Source organism: Aphelocoma coerulescens, chromosome 27 (genome assembly GCF_041296385.1).
Source record: "Aphelocoma coerulescens isolate FSJ_1873_10779 chromosome 27, UR_Acoe_1.0, whole genome shotgun sequence".
NCBI lineage: Eukaryota > Metazoa > Chordata > Aves > Passeriformes > Corvidae > Aphelocoma > Aphelocoma coerulescens.
This window is the reverse complement of record NC_091040.1, coordinates 2,083,819-2,099,407: the sequence shown is the minus strand read 5'-3', so window position 1 is coordinate 2,099,407 and position 15,589 is coordinate 2,083,819. Positions and strand designations below refer to the sequence as shown.

The following is a 15,589-nucleotide window of genomic DNA, read 5'->3' as shown; positions in this document are numbered from 1 at the left end:
GGCTGGGGGAATGTCAGGGGCTGGAGGAAGCCCAGCCCTCTTCCTCCTGCTCTCCTGAAGAAAGGAGCTCAGGAATTTGGCAGGGGGCCACGGCTGGAACAGAGAGGACCCTGTGCCGAGGCATGTTTGGAAAAGCAGCCTCTCCCCTGCCAGGATAAACGTTGCTTTTCCACCCCCTTCTCCAGGCACAGAAGACTTTGCCCCTCCACTCCAACTCCAGCAAATTTGGGAAGGGTGGGCTCCTCCCGGGATGTCCCCAGCCAGGCACACCTTGCCTGGAATTTCTGGTTTCCCAGGATATTCCTGAGAGCAGCTGAGAAGGACTCGACCCCAAATCCAACCCTGGAGCTTTCCCTTCCCTCCACATCCTGGCACTGCAGCCCCCTCCCCCTGGAAAATCCAGGGCTTCCAGCTGCTCCCACTTCCCTTAGCTTTAAGCCAAGGAAAATGGGAAGAACAAAGGATTTCGGGCAGTTCGAGCATCCAGAGCTGCCCCGGGGCAGGGGCTGGGAAGGGTTAAAGCAGCAGCAGCATCAAAGGGAGCCCCGAGAGAGGGGGGTGAGATGGGCCGAGGTTGCGCAGACTCCTTGGAATGTCAGGAATTTCCCATTATTATCCCACTTCCCTTCCAGCAGCCTGGAGGGAGAGCACAGGCACAGGACCCCAGGCCCGTGTTCCACGGTCCAGGGGAGAAAGCTTTGGATCAGGACACTCTGGAAAGTTCAGCTTTGCCAGGCTGAGCTCCCCGCAGCGCCCCAAATCCTCATCCCCCAGACCCAGAGCCCAGCTGCCTCAGGACACGCATCTCCCCCTCGCAGGATTCCAGAAGTTCCCGGTTTCCTCCCAAAAGTTGGAGCTCACACGGTGCCGTTTCCCCCTCCCAGGAAAAAAAAAAAAAAGCGATTTATTTTCAACCAGTTATTTGCTGGTTCCCAACCCACTGTCACCCCGGTGAGATCCTGGGAATCGCCATTCCCTGCCAAACCTGGAATGTTTCCAGTCTCCTCCGAGTCCAGCTGAATTCCCAGCCTTTGGACAAGCCCTGGTCACCAGCGACACCCAACCCCAGCAACAACCACCTATAAAAGCCTCGGAAGTGGGAGGGTTTGGCCAAGGTCTGCTCTCAGCACTTCTCTTTTCGGTGTAACTCAGACACAACCAGGAAGGGTAAATTTAGATCGGTTTAGGGATATTGGGAAGAAATTCCTCCCTGGGAGGGTGAGGAGACCCTGGCACAGGGTGCCCAGAGAAGCTGTGGCTGCCCCTGGATCCCTGGCAGTGTCCCAGGCCAGGCTGGATGAGGCTTGCAGCACCTTGGGATAGTGGGAGGTGTCCCTGCCCATGGGACTGGATGGGATTTAAGGTCCCTTCCCACTCAAACCATCCCGGAATTCCAGGACTCCAACACCAATCCCACAGGGATGTTGTCAGGATCAACATTTTTAAAGCACCCTGTGAACACAGCACCCTATTCCAGTGCTAAGCAATTAATTACATTAATTATATTCCCTAATTTTCCTTCTAAGCACTGCCAGTGCATAAGGAGCAGCTACAAAAATTGGATTTCCAATCTCCCTTTTAGATATTAAATATTTTGGGTGCACAGAGCTTGGGACCAGCCAGGAAAGGGGAAGGTAACTCAGGGTCCTTCTTGATAAGGAAATAAATAACAAAAAAAAAAAAGTTGGAAGGGAACATCCAGGGCTCAGGAAAAGGTGGAAAGGCCCAGGAAAAAAAAAGGGATCAGGAAAAGAAAGGGCCCAAAGGGAAAAGAAAAAAAAAAAGGGGGCCAGGGAGGAAAGGCCCAGAAGAAAAAGGGCCTAAGGAAAAAAAAAAGCCCAGGAAAAAGGGCCCAGGAAAAAAAGGAGTACAGGAAAAAAAGGAGTACAGGAAAAAAAGGAGTACAGGAAAAAAAAGAAGGGCCAGGGAACAAAGGCCCAGAAGAAAAAGGGCCCAGAGGAAAAAAAAGCCCAGGAAAAAAAGGAGTAAAGGAAGAAAAGGGCCCAGGAAAAAAAGGGCCCAGAGGAAAAAAAGAGCTCAGGAAAAAGGGCCCAGGAAGAAAAGGGGGCAAAGGAGGAAAAGGGGGAAAGGAGGAGGAGGAGGAAAAGGGGCTGAGGAGGAAGAGGAGGAGGAGGAGGGGCTGAGGAGGAGGAGGAGGAGGAGGAAAAGGGGCCGAGGAGGAGGAGGAGGAGGAAAAGGGGCCGAGGAGGAGGAGGAGGAGGAAAAGGGGCCGAGGAGGAGGAAAAGGGGCCGAGGAGGAGGAAAAGGAGGAAAAGGGGGAAAAGGGGCCGAGGAGGAGGAAGAAAAGGGGCCGAGGAGGAGGAGGAGGAAAAGGGGCCGAGGAGGAGGAGGAGGAGGAGGAGGAAAAGGGGCCGAGGAGGAGGAAAAAGGGCCGAGGAGGAGGAAAAGGAGGAAAAGGGGGAAAAGGGGCCGAGGAGGAGGAAAAGGGGCCGAGGAGGAGGAGGAGGAGGAAAAGGGGCCGAGGAGGAGGAGGAGGAGGAGGAAAAGGGGCTGAGGAGGAGGAGGAAAAGGGGCCAGGCAGCCGCTCTGTTCCACCCTGCCCTGCCTCCATCCCCCACACCGAAGGATTTTGCCTCCAAGGTTTATTTATTTACCTTCGGATTCTTTTCCCCGGCAGATAAAGCGCCCGGAAATTCGGGTGGGTGCACCTGGCCCAGCCTAACCCTAACCCTAACCCCGACCCCAAAGGGAATTCCTGCCCTCCCCCCACACCTGCAGGGGCACAGACTGCCCTGAGCTCCTCCTTGGAGGGGACCCGGACTAAGATCAGCTCCAGCTCAATGGAGCTGCTTCGGAATTTATCCCCTTTTTCCTGCTCAGGCTGGACCTGGAGAGCGGCCAGCAGCACTGAAAGGTGGAGAACGCGGGTTTAACACCGGTGTTAAGTGGTTTAATACCGGTATTAACTGGGGGTGCGACCCTGGTTTAACACCGGTGTTAAGTGGTTTAATACCGGTATTAACTGGGGGTGTGACCCTGGTTTAACACCACTGTTAACTGGTTTAATACTGGTATTAACTGAGGGTGCGACCCTGGTTTAATAGCAGTGTTAACTGGTTTAATACCGGTATTAACTGGGGGTGCGACCCTGGTTTAATAGCAGTGTTAACTGGTTTAATACCGGTATTAACTGGGGGTGCGACCCTGGTTTAATAGCAGTGTTAACTGGTTTAATACCGGTATTAACTGGGGGTGCGACCCTGGTTTAACACCAGTGTTAATGGGTTTAATACCGGTATTAACTGGGGGTGCAACCCTGGTTTAATAGCAGTGTTAACTGGTTTAATACCGGTATTAACTGGGGATGCAACCCTGGTTTAATAGCAGTGTTAACTGGTTTAATACCGGTATTAACTGGGGGTGCGACCCTGGTTTAACACCAGTGTTAATGGGTTTAATACTGGTATTAACTGGGGGTGCGACCCTGGTTTAACACCAGTGTTAATGGGTTTAATACCGGTATTAACTGAGGGTGTGATGGTGCTACTCCTGGTTTAACACCAATGTTAACTGGTTTAATACTGGTATTAACTGAGGGTGCAACCCTGGTTTAACAGCAGTGTTAACTGGGGGGGAGGGGGTTCTGCTGGTTTAATACCAGTATTTCCTATCTTAACACCAGTATTAAATGGGGATGTGACCCTTAGTTTAACACCAGTGTTAACTATGGCATAACACCGGTTTAACACCAGAATTAACTGGTTTAATACCAGCATTAACTGGGGGTGTGACCCTGGTTTAACACCACTGTTAACTGGGAGGGAGGGGGGTTCTGCTGGTTTAATACCAGTATTTGCTAGCTTAATACCAGTATTAAATAGGGATGTGACCCTTAGTTTAACACCAGTGTTAAGTACGGCATAACACTGGTTTAACGCCACTGTTAACTGGTTTAATACCGGTATTAACTGTGGATGTAACCCTGGTTTAACACCACTGTTAACTGGTTTAATACCGGTATTAACTCTGGCTGCAACCCTAGTTTAACACCACTATTAACTGGTCTAATACCAGTATTAACTCTGGCTGTAACCCTGGTTTAACACCACTATTAACTGGTCTAATACCGGTATTAACTCTGGCTGTAACCCTGGTTTAACACCACTGTTAACTGGTCTAATACCGGTATTAACTCTGGCTGTAACCCTGGTTTAACACCACTATTAACTGGTCTAATACCGGTATTAACTCTGGCTGCAACCCTAGTTTAACACCACTATTAACTGGTCTAATACCGGTATTAACTCTGGCTGTAACCCTGGTTTAACACCACTGTTAACTGGTTTAATACCGGTATTAACTGTGGATGTAACCCTAGTTTAACACCACTGTTAACTGGTCTAATACCGGTATTAACTCTGGCTGCAACCCTAGTTTAACACCACTGTTAACTGGTCTAATACCGGTATTAACTCTGGCTGCAACCCTGGTTTAACACCACTGTTAACTGGTCTAATACCGGTATTAACTGTGGATGTAACCCTAGTTTAACACCACTATTAACTGGTCTAATACCGGTATTAACTCTGGCTGCAACCCTAGTTTAACACCACTGTTAACTGGTCTAATACCAGTATTAACTCTGGCTGCAACCCTAGTTTAACACCACTATTAACTGGTCTAATACCGGTATTAACTCTGGCTGCAACCCTAGTTTAACACCACTATTAACTGGTCTAATACCGGTATTAACTCTGGCTGCAACCCTAGTTTAACACCACTGTTAACTGGTCTAATACCGGTATTAACTCTGGCTGCAACCCTAGTTTAACACCACTGTTAACTGGTCTAATACCGGTATTAACTCTGGCTGCAACCCTGGTTTAACACCACTGTTAACTGGTCTAATACCAGTATTAACTCTGGCTGCAACCCTAGTTTAACACCACTATTAACTGGTCTAATACCGGTATTAACTGTGGATGTAACCCTAGTTTAACACCACTATTAACTGGTCTAATACCAGTATTAACTCTGGCTGTAACCCTGGTTTAACACCACTATTAACTGGTCTAATACCGGTATTAACTCTGGCTGTAACCCTGGTTTAACACCACTATTAACTGGTCTAATACCGGTATTAACTCTGGCTGTAACCCTGGTTTAACACCACTATTAACTGGTCTAATACCGGTATTAACTCTGGCTGCAACCCTAGTTTAACACCACTATTAACTGGTCTAATACCGGTATTAACTCTGGCTGTAACCCTGGTTTAACACCACCGTTAACCGGTTTAATACCGGTATTAACTGTATTTAACACCAGTACTGACGCTTTTCCAGCCAAGGCTTCACCTCCCTCCCCAAAACCCCACAGAGCAGCGGCGAGGGAGCTCCTGCAGAGCTCGGGGTGCCCCATGCCACCCATTTCTTGGTGTCCGAGAGAGGAGCAGCCAGGAAATCCCACAGAAACCCCAAGGCCAGGCCCCTCCGGAGCAGGGACTCACGCGTTGCAGTACGGCTTCTTCTCGTAGCCCTTGTAGTTCTTCATGTTGAGCGTCATCTTGCAGGTCTCGCAGTGGAAACACGATTTGTGCCAGAACTGCAACACAGACCGACAGCCATCAGCGCCAGCGATCCCAAAAACCAGGCTGGAATCCCGCAATTCCCACCCGGCTGGAATCCCCGCTGGAATCCCGCAATTCCCACCCAGCCGCTCCCGGGGTGGCACCTGTGACGCCAGGAAAACCTGGAGCTAAACCAGGGAATAGCCTGGTTAATTCAGGCTAAAATCTGATCTCTCCCCGTCTTCCCGACGCACTGAGCACAGTGGGGGAGGGGAAAGGATCCCACTTCCAGAGCTCCAGGAATTCATGGATGGGAGAAGCTCCTTCGGCACAAGTGGCAGAGGGAACTGCTGCGCTTCGAGGCTTCAAAGCTGCTGCTTTGGGGTTTTTTTTTTTTGTTCCTTTCTGCTGCTCTTTGCTCAGTGCCAGCCAGAAGAGCAGGTCAGGGGAGGCTGCACAAGCCAAGCAGGAAAAGGTTCTCGTGGGAAGCAGACACGGATCCAAGGTGAAAGATGCAGCCCCAAAATCCAGCCCGTGACCCCACAGCCCGGGCTGTGACACCCAAGAAACCCTAAAGGAGCGGTTGAAGGTTCATTTTTAGGGCTGCTCTTATCAAAGGAATGATTCCCACTTGGCACTGGGCTGGCCCCCAGGCTGGGAGGAACCCGAGGAGAACAGCTCAGAGCTGCTCCCGAGGAATTAAAGGTTGGATTCGATGATCTCGGGCATCTTTTCCAACCAAAACGATCCTGATTTCGTGATTCTGAGGCTGCTCAGCCTCACACAGACCAAGTCCAACGTCCTGCCAGTCCCCCAGTGTCCAGACTCTGTGTTTCCACGGGGATTTGAGGGATCTGGTGTGAATTCCCAGAGCCCAGCCCAGAATGGGAATTTCCTGGGGCTTCCTCCTGGGCTGAGCTGGAGCAGGGAAACAGGGAAAGCACCACCTGGAACAACACCTTCACTCCCTCAAAGCCGGGTCTGCTCACTCCAGGTCAGCCCTAGGGTAACCCCCTCAGCTCCCAAACCCCGCCTGAAAAATCAGAGGAAACCCTGCCAAAAGCCCAATTAGCAGCCGCAAGCACTAATTAGAGGCCAGGCAGGTGCGACACCCAGGCCTGTAACACTCCAGCAGCAAACCCAGGGCACCCAGCCGCCGCTTCTCGCTGGGATTTCCACCTTTAGACGCTCAAGAAGCCAATTCCCCGCTCCAAGCCAGCCTGGATTGTGTTCCCACAGGGAGCCAAGCCCTCCTGCCACCTCCCCTGGTGCCACACCCCGCACACAAACACTGCCAGGCTCTGGGGATGTGACTCAGCCCGGGAGGGGACAATTTTTCCTCCTTTCAATCGCTCTGAGCAATGGATTTGTTCCTCCCCTCTGCTCACACCAGCTCCTCCAGCCGGAGGGGTTTTGCTCCTCCATCCCTTCCCAGGGTGGTTTTCACCCTTCCCAGCTTTTGGGCTCCTGGAGGATGGATCAGCAGCTGGATGGATCCCAAGTTTTCTGGGCTGGTTGGAAGTGCCAGGCTGTTACCAGGGGATGAAGGGCCCTCTCCGAGCTGCCGGTGATGCCACCGTCGATCTGCAGCCAGCACCATTCCAGAGCCTTCTCCTCAAGGAATCTCCCAGCTCCCAGGAGGATCGGGCACTGCCAGCTGCCCCCCTGCCACGGCAGCCCACAGCAGGGCGACGCTCCCAGGCAGGCTCTGCTCCCATTCCCAGCACATTCCCGCCCCACTTCCCATCAGGAATTGCTCAGCAGTGGCATTCCCAAGCCTGAGGCTCTTCCCGAGGCTCTCTGCAGCCCGGGCAGGGAGCTGGGATGCCCACGGAGCGCTTTTCCCTGTCCTCAAGCCTCACACCGATGGAATTAACTCTGGATCCACAAAAATCTACGGCAGCACTAAAAGGAGGCTGGAGCACGACCGGACACAGGGGACCAGGAGTTATTTCAGTTCCAGAAACTCTGCTGTGGAGAAGGAGGACAGGCTCCAAACGGGGTTTCAGAGGAACACGAACGCCCTGTGCTTCCCAATTCCGAGCCTGGAGCGCTCCTAAGGCCTGGAGGGGATCTCAGGTGATCCCAGATCCCTGCAGGCTGGCCAGGGTGGGGAGCACAGGGCAGCAGCGATGGAGCCCTTGGGAGCAACTTCCACTCCCAGCAGAGTGGGGACAGAGCTCAGAGCCGCAGCGGTGGCACCTGTTTATAGGATCATGGAATCTGTTTATAGGATCATGGAAAGGTTTGGGTGGGAAGGACCTTAAAGCCCATCCAGTTCCATCCCTGCCATGGCAGGGACACCTTCCACTATCCCAGGCTGCTCCAAGCCCTGTCCAGCCTGGCCTGGGACATTTCCAGAGATCCCTGGGTGCCACCAGGCAAAGCCTTTGCTCCACACCTGCAGCAAACTCCTGTGAGCACACCTGGAACACCTCTGAGCCCAGGAAAACCTGGAGCCCAGGGAACATCCTGCCTAATTTAGGATAAAATCCAATCTCTCCTGATCTTCCCAACGCATTCATCCTGGCAGGGGAAGGATCTTGCTTCCAAAGCTCCGAACTCCACACCTGCAGCAGGCACCGGCAGAGACCCCAGGATTCGAGGACAACACCCTGGGCTGGACATAAACCCTGGGTGAAGCTCAGGGCCCTGCGCAGCTTAGGCTGAGCCCAGCCCAGCCCAGCCCTCCGCAGGTTCCGCAGCTGCTCCGGGTGTCACTTCCCCAGCGGAAACCAGAGCCAGCAGCGGCCCCGTCCCCGTGGGGGCAGGGACAGCAGTGTCCCCAAAGCCACTCGGGGCAGCCCAAGGGGCAAGCGCCAGGTCAGCGCCGTGGCCAGGCGCTCCCGCTCCCGCTAAAGCGGCGCGTTTTCCATAAATCCCAAAGGGAAGCGGACTTTCCCTGGCTCCAGGGGGCAAAGTGGGCACATGCCAGGCACCCCAAGGTTGTGGCTGTCCCCTCCCTGGACAACTCGTGCGGACGCGCCCCGGCTGCCCTTCGGACTCTGCTCTGGGAAAAGCGGGGCCAGAGTCACTCCGAGGGTTTTATGGACAGTGGGGCAGCTCTCCCGGTAAAACGGGGGCCGGAGGCGCTCTCAGGGCGGGGTGAGCCGTGCCACGAGCCCGCTGTGCCACGGTTTTTAGGAAGAGGAAGTAGGTGAGGAGGCCGAGGAGGACAAGATGGTGACTGAGGGCTCCTGGCTGCTCCCGACAGCTGGAATACACCATCGTGTCCTGGAGCTCACGGCTCCCAGGGCACAGGGCCCGGGCAGAGCCTGAGCACGGGGCAGCGACGGGTCAGGCCCCCCTTCCCTGCCCCTTATCTGCAATCCTGGGATCCCCCTTCCCTCCCAATCAGCCTCAATCCCGACACTCCCCTTCCCTTCCAGTTAGCCCAAATCCCAGCACCTCTTTTCCCTCCCTATTATCCTCAATCCCAGAACCCCCCTTCCACTCATCCCCAATCCCTTCCCTTCCTATTACCCCAATCCCAACACCCCCTTTCCCTTCCAAATATCCCCAATCCCCCTTTTCCCCTTCCTATTATCCCCAATCCCGAAATCCTGCAGCTCCTGGTGGCTCTCAGAGCCACTCAGTGCCCCCAAATCCCAGGACTCGGGGGTGATAGTTCAGCTCCGAGCCATTCCCAGCCTCAGGAAGAAGCCTCATCCCTTAAAAATGCGAGCAACAGGGTCTGCCGGAGCTCAGGAATGCCGCTGGAGAGCGGAGCGTTCTCCCAGTTACTTTTTTTAGTCCCTAAACTGGTTGTCCCAGAAGCCTGGGAGAGGAGGGGGAGGACAGTGGCTCCAGAGGAAAGTAAATCCCATGGGAACAGCACCAAGAATGGAGACCCCACCACCAGGTTCCTCCAGAGCTTTGGTTTTGAGGGGAAAATATTCCAAAAGAAATAAATAAAAAAAAAAAAAAAAAAGGGGGGGACACTCCAGGTGAAGGGAGGCAGCCCCGGAGTGGAGGGATGGGATTTTGGAACGGGGAAGTATCAATTGGGATGGAAGATTTGAAAACAAACAAACAAAAAAAAAAAGACACGGGGAAAAAGCTGGATAATGGAAACCAGATGAGGTTCCCGGTTTCAGGGAAGCGTTAACTGTTGCTTTCCTTGGGCCTCCACACGGATGTGCTGCCTTGGAATCGGAGAGATTCAAATAAATCGAAATATTTCATATGGAAGGAAAAGCTGGGGACGCAGCCGGAGCCCCCCGGGCAAAGAGCTCCGTCCCTGTCCCCTCCCTCGGGACACCGGGGGCTCCTGGGACCCCCGGGACACGCGTGGGCAGCGTGGAAATACCCCCGGGAAAAAGGGGGTTGGGAAGTGTGGAGAGATCCCTGGGAAGTGGGGGGTGGGAGGGAACCACATTCCCTGGAGTCCCCCAGAGCTGGAAGGAGCCACGGGACAATGGGGTCCCACCGCGAGGGGATTCAGCCTGGAAAGACCCCCAGGAAAAAAGGGGGGCGGGGGGTGGTTTCGAGTGGGAAGCGTGGAAATATTCCCGGGAAAAGGGCGGAGGGAGAGCCGTGTCCACAAGGAAGTGCCACCCGCGGGGGGCTGGAGGAGTGCGGGAGATCCCCCCCCAAGACACCGGGAATCCATGGAAAAAAACCCCGGTGGGGCAGGGGGGAAACTCATGGCATCCAGAGGCGATCCCATGGGAAAAAAAAATCCCAAATCCTTATCCCCACTCCCCACGTGCGACCCTCCGGACCTCACCTTATCCAAGCAGTTCACCTTCTCCGTGGGATACACGATCTTCCCGCAGCGCGCACAGTTGGGATTCATGGCTGAAAAAACTCGCGTGGAGAGGGGGAAAAGAAATCACTCCTACCCTCCTCTACCGCCGCTGCTGCTCCTTCTTCTTCCACTGAGCCGCCGCCCGCGATGTCGCGACTTTAAATAGTCGGGAAGGGGGGGGGGGAGGAGGAGGTGGGGAAAAAGGAAAAGTGGGAGGGACCGCGGGGGCGGGGCGGTCACCTACGCTTGCGCGCACACGCAACACGCGTGCGAAGGGGGATGCACCCTCTTAGGAGCGCGGCGCTGAGCTGAGAAAGCCCTAAAAAAGGCGAAAAACGGCGAAAAAAAAAAACCGCGAGAAATTTGCATCGCAAGGGCGCGGCGGGATTCGAACCGGCGACCTTTGGGCCCGCGGCGCGGGTAGAGCGGAGCGCTCGGGGGGAGGCGCGCGGCGGAGCGGGGGTATAGCTCAGTGGTAGAGCATTTGACTGCAGATCAAGAGGTCCCCGGTTCAAATCCGGGTGCCCCCTCGCGCGCTGTGGTTTTAAGTTTTTTTTTTTTTTTGCCGTTTTTTCGGTTTTTTTGGCGGTTTTTGGGTGGGGGAGGGGGTTGAGGCGGGAGCGTCGCGTTTGCACGCGCGCGCAGGCCCCGTTCCACGCGCGGACGCCGCGTCGCGGCGTCCGCGCGTGGAACGGGGACTGCGCATGCGTGGGGGTGAGGGATAAAGAGACACCTAGCGGCCCATTGGAAGCAGCGGGGGTATAGCTCAGTGGCAGAGCATTTGACTGCAGATCAAGAGGTCCCCGGTTCAAATCCGGGTGCCCCCTCGTTTTCCATTTTTTTTTTTTTTGGTCCGTTTACCCAAAGCTTCCTCACCCGAATTATTCCCGGTTGCTCTTTCCGTCCCCTCCCGGTTGCTCCCGGTGTTCCCGGTACCGGTGAGGAGGGGGGGGGTATCGCGTTTCCCGCCGCCGCTAGGGGGCGCCGCGCGCGGGGGCCGAGGCGGGGCGGGCGCGTCACGTGACAGCCGCCGCCTCTTCCGGCGCCAAGATGTCGAAGCGAGGTGAGGCGGGCGCCGCTCTCCGCCGCCATCCGGCTCCATCCGCCGCCATCCGGTGGCCCCGTGGTCGCCCCGGCGCAGCGGGGAATCGGGGAGAGGTGTCTGAGCCCGGGCGGGAGCGGATGTCGCGGGCGATGTCACCGCCGCCCTCCCCGGGGCTGCGGGGCCTGCTCCGCGCCGACCGCGGCCGCTTCGTGAGGCGGTGCCGGGGTCTTAACGCTCTTCTCGACCCGCAGGACGCGGAGGTTCGTCCGGGGCCAAGTTCCGCATCTCGCTGGGTCTCCCGGTGGGGGCTGTGATCAACTGCGCCGACAACACCGGTGAGTGCGGGGCTGGAACCGCGGGGGCAGCGGGGAGGAGACCCCCGGGAACCGGCGGAGAAAGAGCCGCCGGAGGAACGCGTAGGGCGAGGTGCTCAACGAGATCGCGAGCCCCGGTTTTCCTTCTCAAAGCTCTCGCTGTGCCGGTGGCAGTGGCAGCGCTGTTGGGTGTCCCTGCAGGGGGGACACGGGAAGCTGTCCCTGGCCGTCCCGGGATAACTGCGGTGCCGCTCCCGGCCGTCCCGGGATAACGGCGGTGCCGCTCCCGGTTATCCCGGGATAACGGCGGTGCCGCTCCCGGCCGTCCCGGGATAACTGCGGTGCTGCTCCCGGCTATCCCGGGATAACGGCGGTGCCGCTCCCGGCTATCCCGGGATAACGGCGGTGCCGCTCGCGACTATCCCGGGATAACTGCGGTGCTGCTCCCGGCCGTCCCGGGATAACGGCGGTGCCGCTCCCGGCCATCCCGGGATAACGGCGGTGCCGCTCCCGGTTATCCCGGGATAACTGCGGTGCCGCTCGCGACTATCCCGGGATAACTGCGGTGCCGCTCCCGGCCGTCCCGGGATAACGGCGGCGCCGCTCCCGGCTATCCTGGGATAACTGCGGCCCCGCTCCCATCTATCCCGGGATAACGGCGGTGCTGCTCCCGGCTATCCTGGGATAACTGCGGCCCCGCTCCCATCTATCCCGGGATAACGGCGGTGCCGCTCCCGGCCGTCCCGGGATAACTGCGGTGCCGCTCCCGGCTATCCCGGGATAACTGCGGTGCTGCTCCCGGCTATCCCGGGATAACGGCGGTGCCGCTCCCAGCTATCCCGGGATAACGGCGGTGCCGCTCCCGGCTATCCTGGGATAACTGCGGCCCCGCTCCCATCTATCCCGGGATAACGGCGGTGCCGCTCCCGGCTATCCTGGGATAACTGCGGCCCCGCTCCCATCTATCCCGGGATAACTGCGGTGCCGCTCGCGACTATCCCGGGATAACTGCGGTGCCGCTCCCGGTTATCCCAGGATAACTGCGGTGCCGCTCGCGGCTATCCCGGGATAACTGCGGCGCCGCTCTCCGCAGGGGCCAAGAACCTCTACATCATCTCCGTGAAGGGCATCAAGGGCCGCCTGAACCGGCTGCCGGCGGCCGGCGTGGGTGACATGGTGATGGCCACGGTGAAGAAGGGCAAGCCGGAGCTGCGGAAGAAGGGTGAGTGGCACCGCTGCTGTCCCGAAATGCCGCGGGGATCGGGCGCGGAGTCCCTGCAGAGTCACCTCCCCCTTCTCTAAAGCACTCGCTGGGTCCGTGCCGTGGCCCAGGGAGTTGTCGTGGAAGGGCAGAGCAAAGGCGCCGCTTTTGGGTGAAGTGGCAGCTCCTGGTGCTGTTGATTTCAATCAGTGGTGGGACATCGGGTCTGGGGATGGTGGAATGGCCTGGGAGGGGAGGGACCTCAAAGCTCACATTTCCCCTATCCCAGTGTGCTCCAAGCCCCATCCAACCTGGCCTGGGATACTTCCAGGTGTCCAGGGGCAGCCACAGCTTCTCTGGGAAACCCATTCCAGGGAGGAATTTCTTCCCAGTGTCTCCTCCTGAGTCCAGGTGTCCGTCAGTAAAGGAGGAGTGATGTCAGAGGGATCTGTAAAATTAAAGATTCTGGAACCGTGGAATGATTAAGGGACCTTAAATCCCATCCAGTTCCACCCCCTGCCATGGGTTTGCTCCTGCTCCAGAGGAGTTTTGCTGAATATTATTCGTGAATGAATAATTTATTTCAAACTGAAGGCGGGAAAGCGGGAAAACCTTGGATTTTCCAAGCTGCAGGTGTTTCATGGTCAGTTTTAAGGGGACCCTTGACTACAAACTGTAATTTTCCATGGTGAAACCCCACAAACAGGAGGTGCAAAACAAAAACCACCCCAAATCCGTGCCTTGGGTTTGATTCCTGTGGGATCTCTTCTGGAATTGTGTGTTTAGCCTGATGTCCGTGGCGCTTTCTCTCCCCAGTGCACCCAGCAGTGGTGATCCGGCAGCGGAAATCCTACAGGAGGAAAGATGGGGTGTTCCTGTACTTTGAGGACAACGCAGGAGTGATTGTAAACAACAAAGGGGAGATGAAAGGTGAGCGTGGGAATTGCATCCCAGCGGGAACACGGCGGGGTTGGCAGCGCCCACGGGGCTGAGCTGGGCTGGGGGAAAGGATCCAGAGTGGGATTGGGAGCGGGAAATGCTGCCCTGAACCATCTGAGACCTCTAAATCACAGAATTCCAGCCTGGTTTGGGTTGGGAGGACCTTAAATGCCATCCGTTCCCGTGGGCAGGGACATCTTCCCCTATCCCAGGCTGCTCCAAGCTCCATCCAGCACTTCCATGGATCCAGGGGCAGCCACAGCTGCTCTGGGAATTCATCCCAGCCTCTCAGGGAGGAACTAACCCTGTGGTGTTGTCCCTGTTTTCCAGGCTCGGCCATCACAGGCCCCGTGGCCAAGGAATGTGCGGATCTGTGGCCCAGGATCGCCTCCAACGCCGGGAGCATCGCTTGATCCCCATCCTGATCCCGATCCTGATCCTGCCCCTGGCCAGGGACACAAAATAAAACTCCTTGTACCAACTCCATGGTGTTGTTCTTGCCAAATAGGAGCAGGATTGTGGTGGGAAACTTTTTATGGAGCTCTGTGTGTGCTCCGGCAGGAAAATGGGATTGGGGGATTGAAAAGTTCTGTTTTTCAGGCAGCTTCCTGAAAAATAACCTGGAATGGCTCAAATTTCAGTGATCCTGAGTTGATCCTTTCTCTGATGGGAGCTGGGAAGAGTCCGTGGCAGCTCTGCCTTGGTGCAGGAGCTCCCAGAATTGGAGAATTCCCGGAATTTTCTTCTGGAATGGGCAATTTAACGGTGCAGAGTGAAACAGTGCCTGGAGCTGAGCTGGACAGAGGGAGCTGAGGAATGTCCCTGGGCCCGTGATGGGGACACGGGGAGGCCACTGCTGTCACCTGAGGAGTGGCTGGAGCTGAACCCTGGGTGCCAGTTGGCACCTGGAGAGCCGGGATCAGCTCGGGATCAGCTCAGAACCTCCAGGAGCAGAGTGGGAAGGGATGTCCAGGGAAGAGCTGGGGCTCTCTGGGAAGCTCTGCGTGCTTCTCCTGGTGTTTGTAGAACGAGGAATGGTTTGGGTGGGAGCTGGGTCCTCCTGGCCCACGGGCTGGGGGGAGCCTCGCCCCTGGGCCCACAGGTGGCAACGGGGTGGCTTCGCCCTGGTTTTGGGGCCCCGGTGCCCACCCCGACCCCAAACCAAGGGGGTGCCCCCAGCACTGCAGTTCTGGCACTGAGCTGGTGCCTGCTGCACTTGTGGAGATTCCTGATGGTTCTGTGCCATTCCTGACGGTTCTGTGCCATCCCTGATGCCTTCTGTGCCATCCCTGATGCCTTCTGTGCCATTCCTGATGTTTCTGTGCCATTCCTGATGGTTCTGTGCCATTCCTGATGCCTTTAGTGCCATCCCTGATGGTTCTGTGCCATTCCTGATGCCTTTAGTGCCATCCCTGATGGTTCTGTGCCATTCCTGATGCCTTTAGTGCCATCCCTGATGGTTCTGTGCCATTCCTGATGTTTCTGTGCCATTCCTGATACTTCTGTGCCATTCCTGATGGGTTTGTGCCATTCCTGATACTTCTGTGCCATTCCTGATGGGTTTGTGCCATTCCTGATGTTTCTGTGCCATTCCTGATGCTTCTGTGCCATTCCTGATGCCTTCAGTGCCATTCCTGATGCCTTCTGTGCCATTCCTGACACCTTTAGTGCCACTCCTGATGTTTCTGTGTCATTCCTGATGTTTCTGTGCCGTTCCTGATGCTGCTGTGCCACTCCTGATGCCTTCAGTGCCATTCCTGATGCTTTTGTGCCATTCCTGATGCCTTCTGTGCCATTCCTGATGCCTTCT

At 56.2% G+C, this 15,589-nt stretch overlaps 2 protein-coding genes and 3 non-coding genes across 5 annotated transcripts in view; 4 read left to right on the top strand and 1 right to left on the bottom strand.

Annotated features, from left to right (window-relative positions):
- The window catches only part of LASP1 (LIM and SH3 protein 1), a 37,391-nt gene extending 26,961 nt beyond the window's left edge, over window positions 1-10,430 (bottom strand). The window contains exons 1-2 of the mRNA XM_068996696.1: window positions 10,260-10,430; window positions 5,471-5,565 (exon numbers count right to left, since the gene is read on the bottom strand). Coding sequence (XP_068852797.1) covers window positions 5,471-5,565; window positions 10,260-10,328 — 164 coding nt within the window. The 5' untranslated portion in view covers window positions 10,329-10,430. The remainder of the gene's footprint in view (window positions 1-5,470; window positions 5,566-10,259) is intronic.
- Window positions 10,431-10,738: 308 nt separating this feature from the next.
- Window positions 10,739-10,810, top strand: TRNAC-GCA (transfer RNA cysteine (anticodon GCA)). Its single transcript has one exon. It is a non-coding gene; the product is annotated as a tRNA-Cys (tRNA).
- Window positions 10,811-11,035: 225 nt separating this feature from the next.
- On the top strand, window positions 11,036-11,107 carry TRNAC-GCA (transfer RNA cysteine (anticodon GCA)). Its single transcript has one exon. It is a non-coding gene; the product is annotated as a tRNA-Cys (tRNA).
- A 140-nt stretch (window positions 11,108-11,247) lies between these two features.
- On the top strand, window positions 11,248-14,261 carry RPL23 (ribosomal protein L23). Its single transcript, XM_068996708.1, has 5 exons — window positions 11,248-11,343; window positions 11,577-11,660; window positions 12,733-12,861; window positions 13,657-13,770; window positions 14,110-14,261. Exons 1-5 carry the CDS (start codon window positions 11,331-11,333, stop codon window positions 14,190-14,192), a joined length of 423 nt encoding a protein of 140 aa, XP_068852809.1. The 5' UTR covers window positions 11,248-11,330; the 3' UTR covers window positions 14,193-14,261.
- On the top strand, window positions 12,930-13,063 carry LOC138099518 (small nucleolar RNA SNORA21). Its single transcript, XR_011146737.1, has one exon. It is a non-coding gene; the product is annotated as a small nucleolar RNA SNORA21 (small nucleolar RNA).
- Window positions 14,262-15,589: the final 1,328 nt, after the last annotated feature.

Bases quoted from the DNA above. Each gene is read 5' to 3' on its own strand.
- RPL23 (XM_068996708.1), top strand. The intron at 12,862-13,656 runs GTGAGTGGCACC...TTCTCTCCCCAG, and splicing joins GCCGGAGCTGCGGAAGAAGG to TGCACCCAGCAGTGGTGATC. The intron at 13,771-14,109 runs GTGAGCGTGGGA...CCTGTTTTCCAG, and splicing joins CAACAAAGGGGAGATGAAAG to GCTCGGCCATCACAGGCCCC.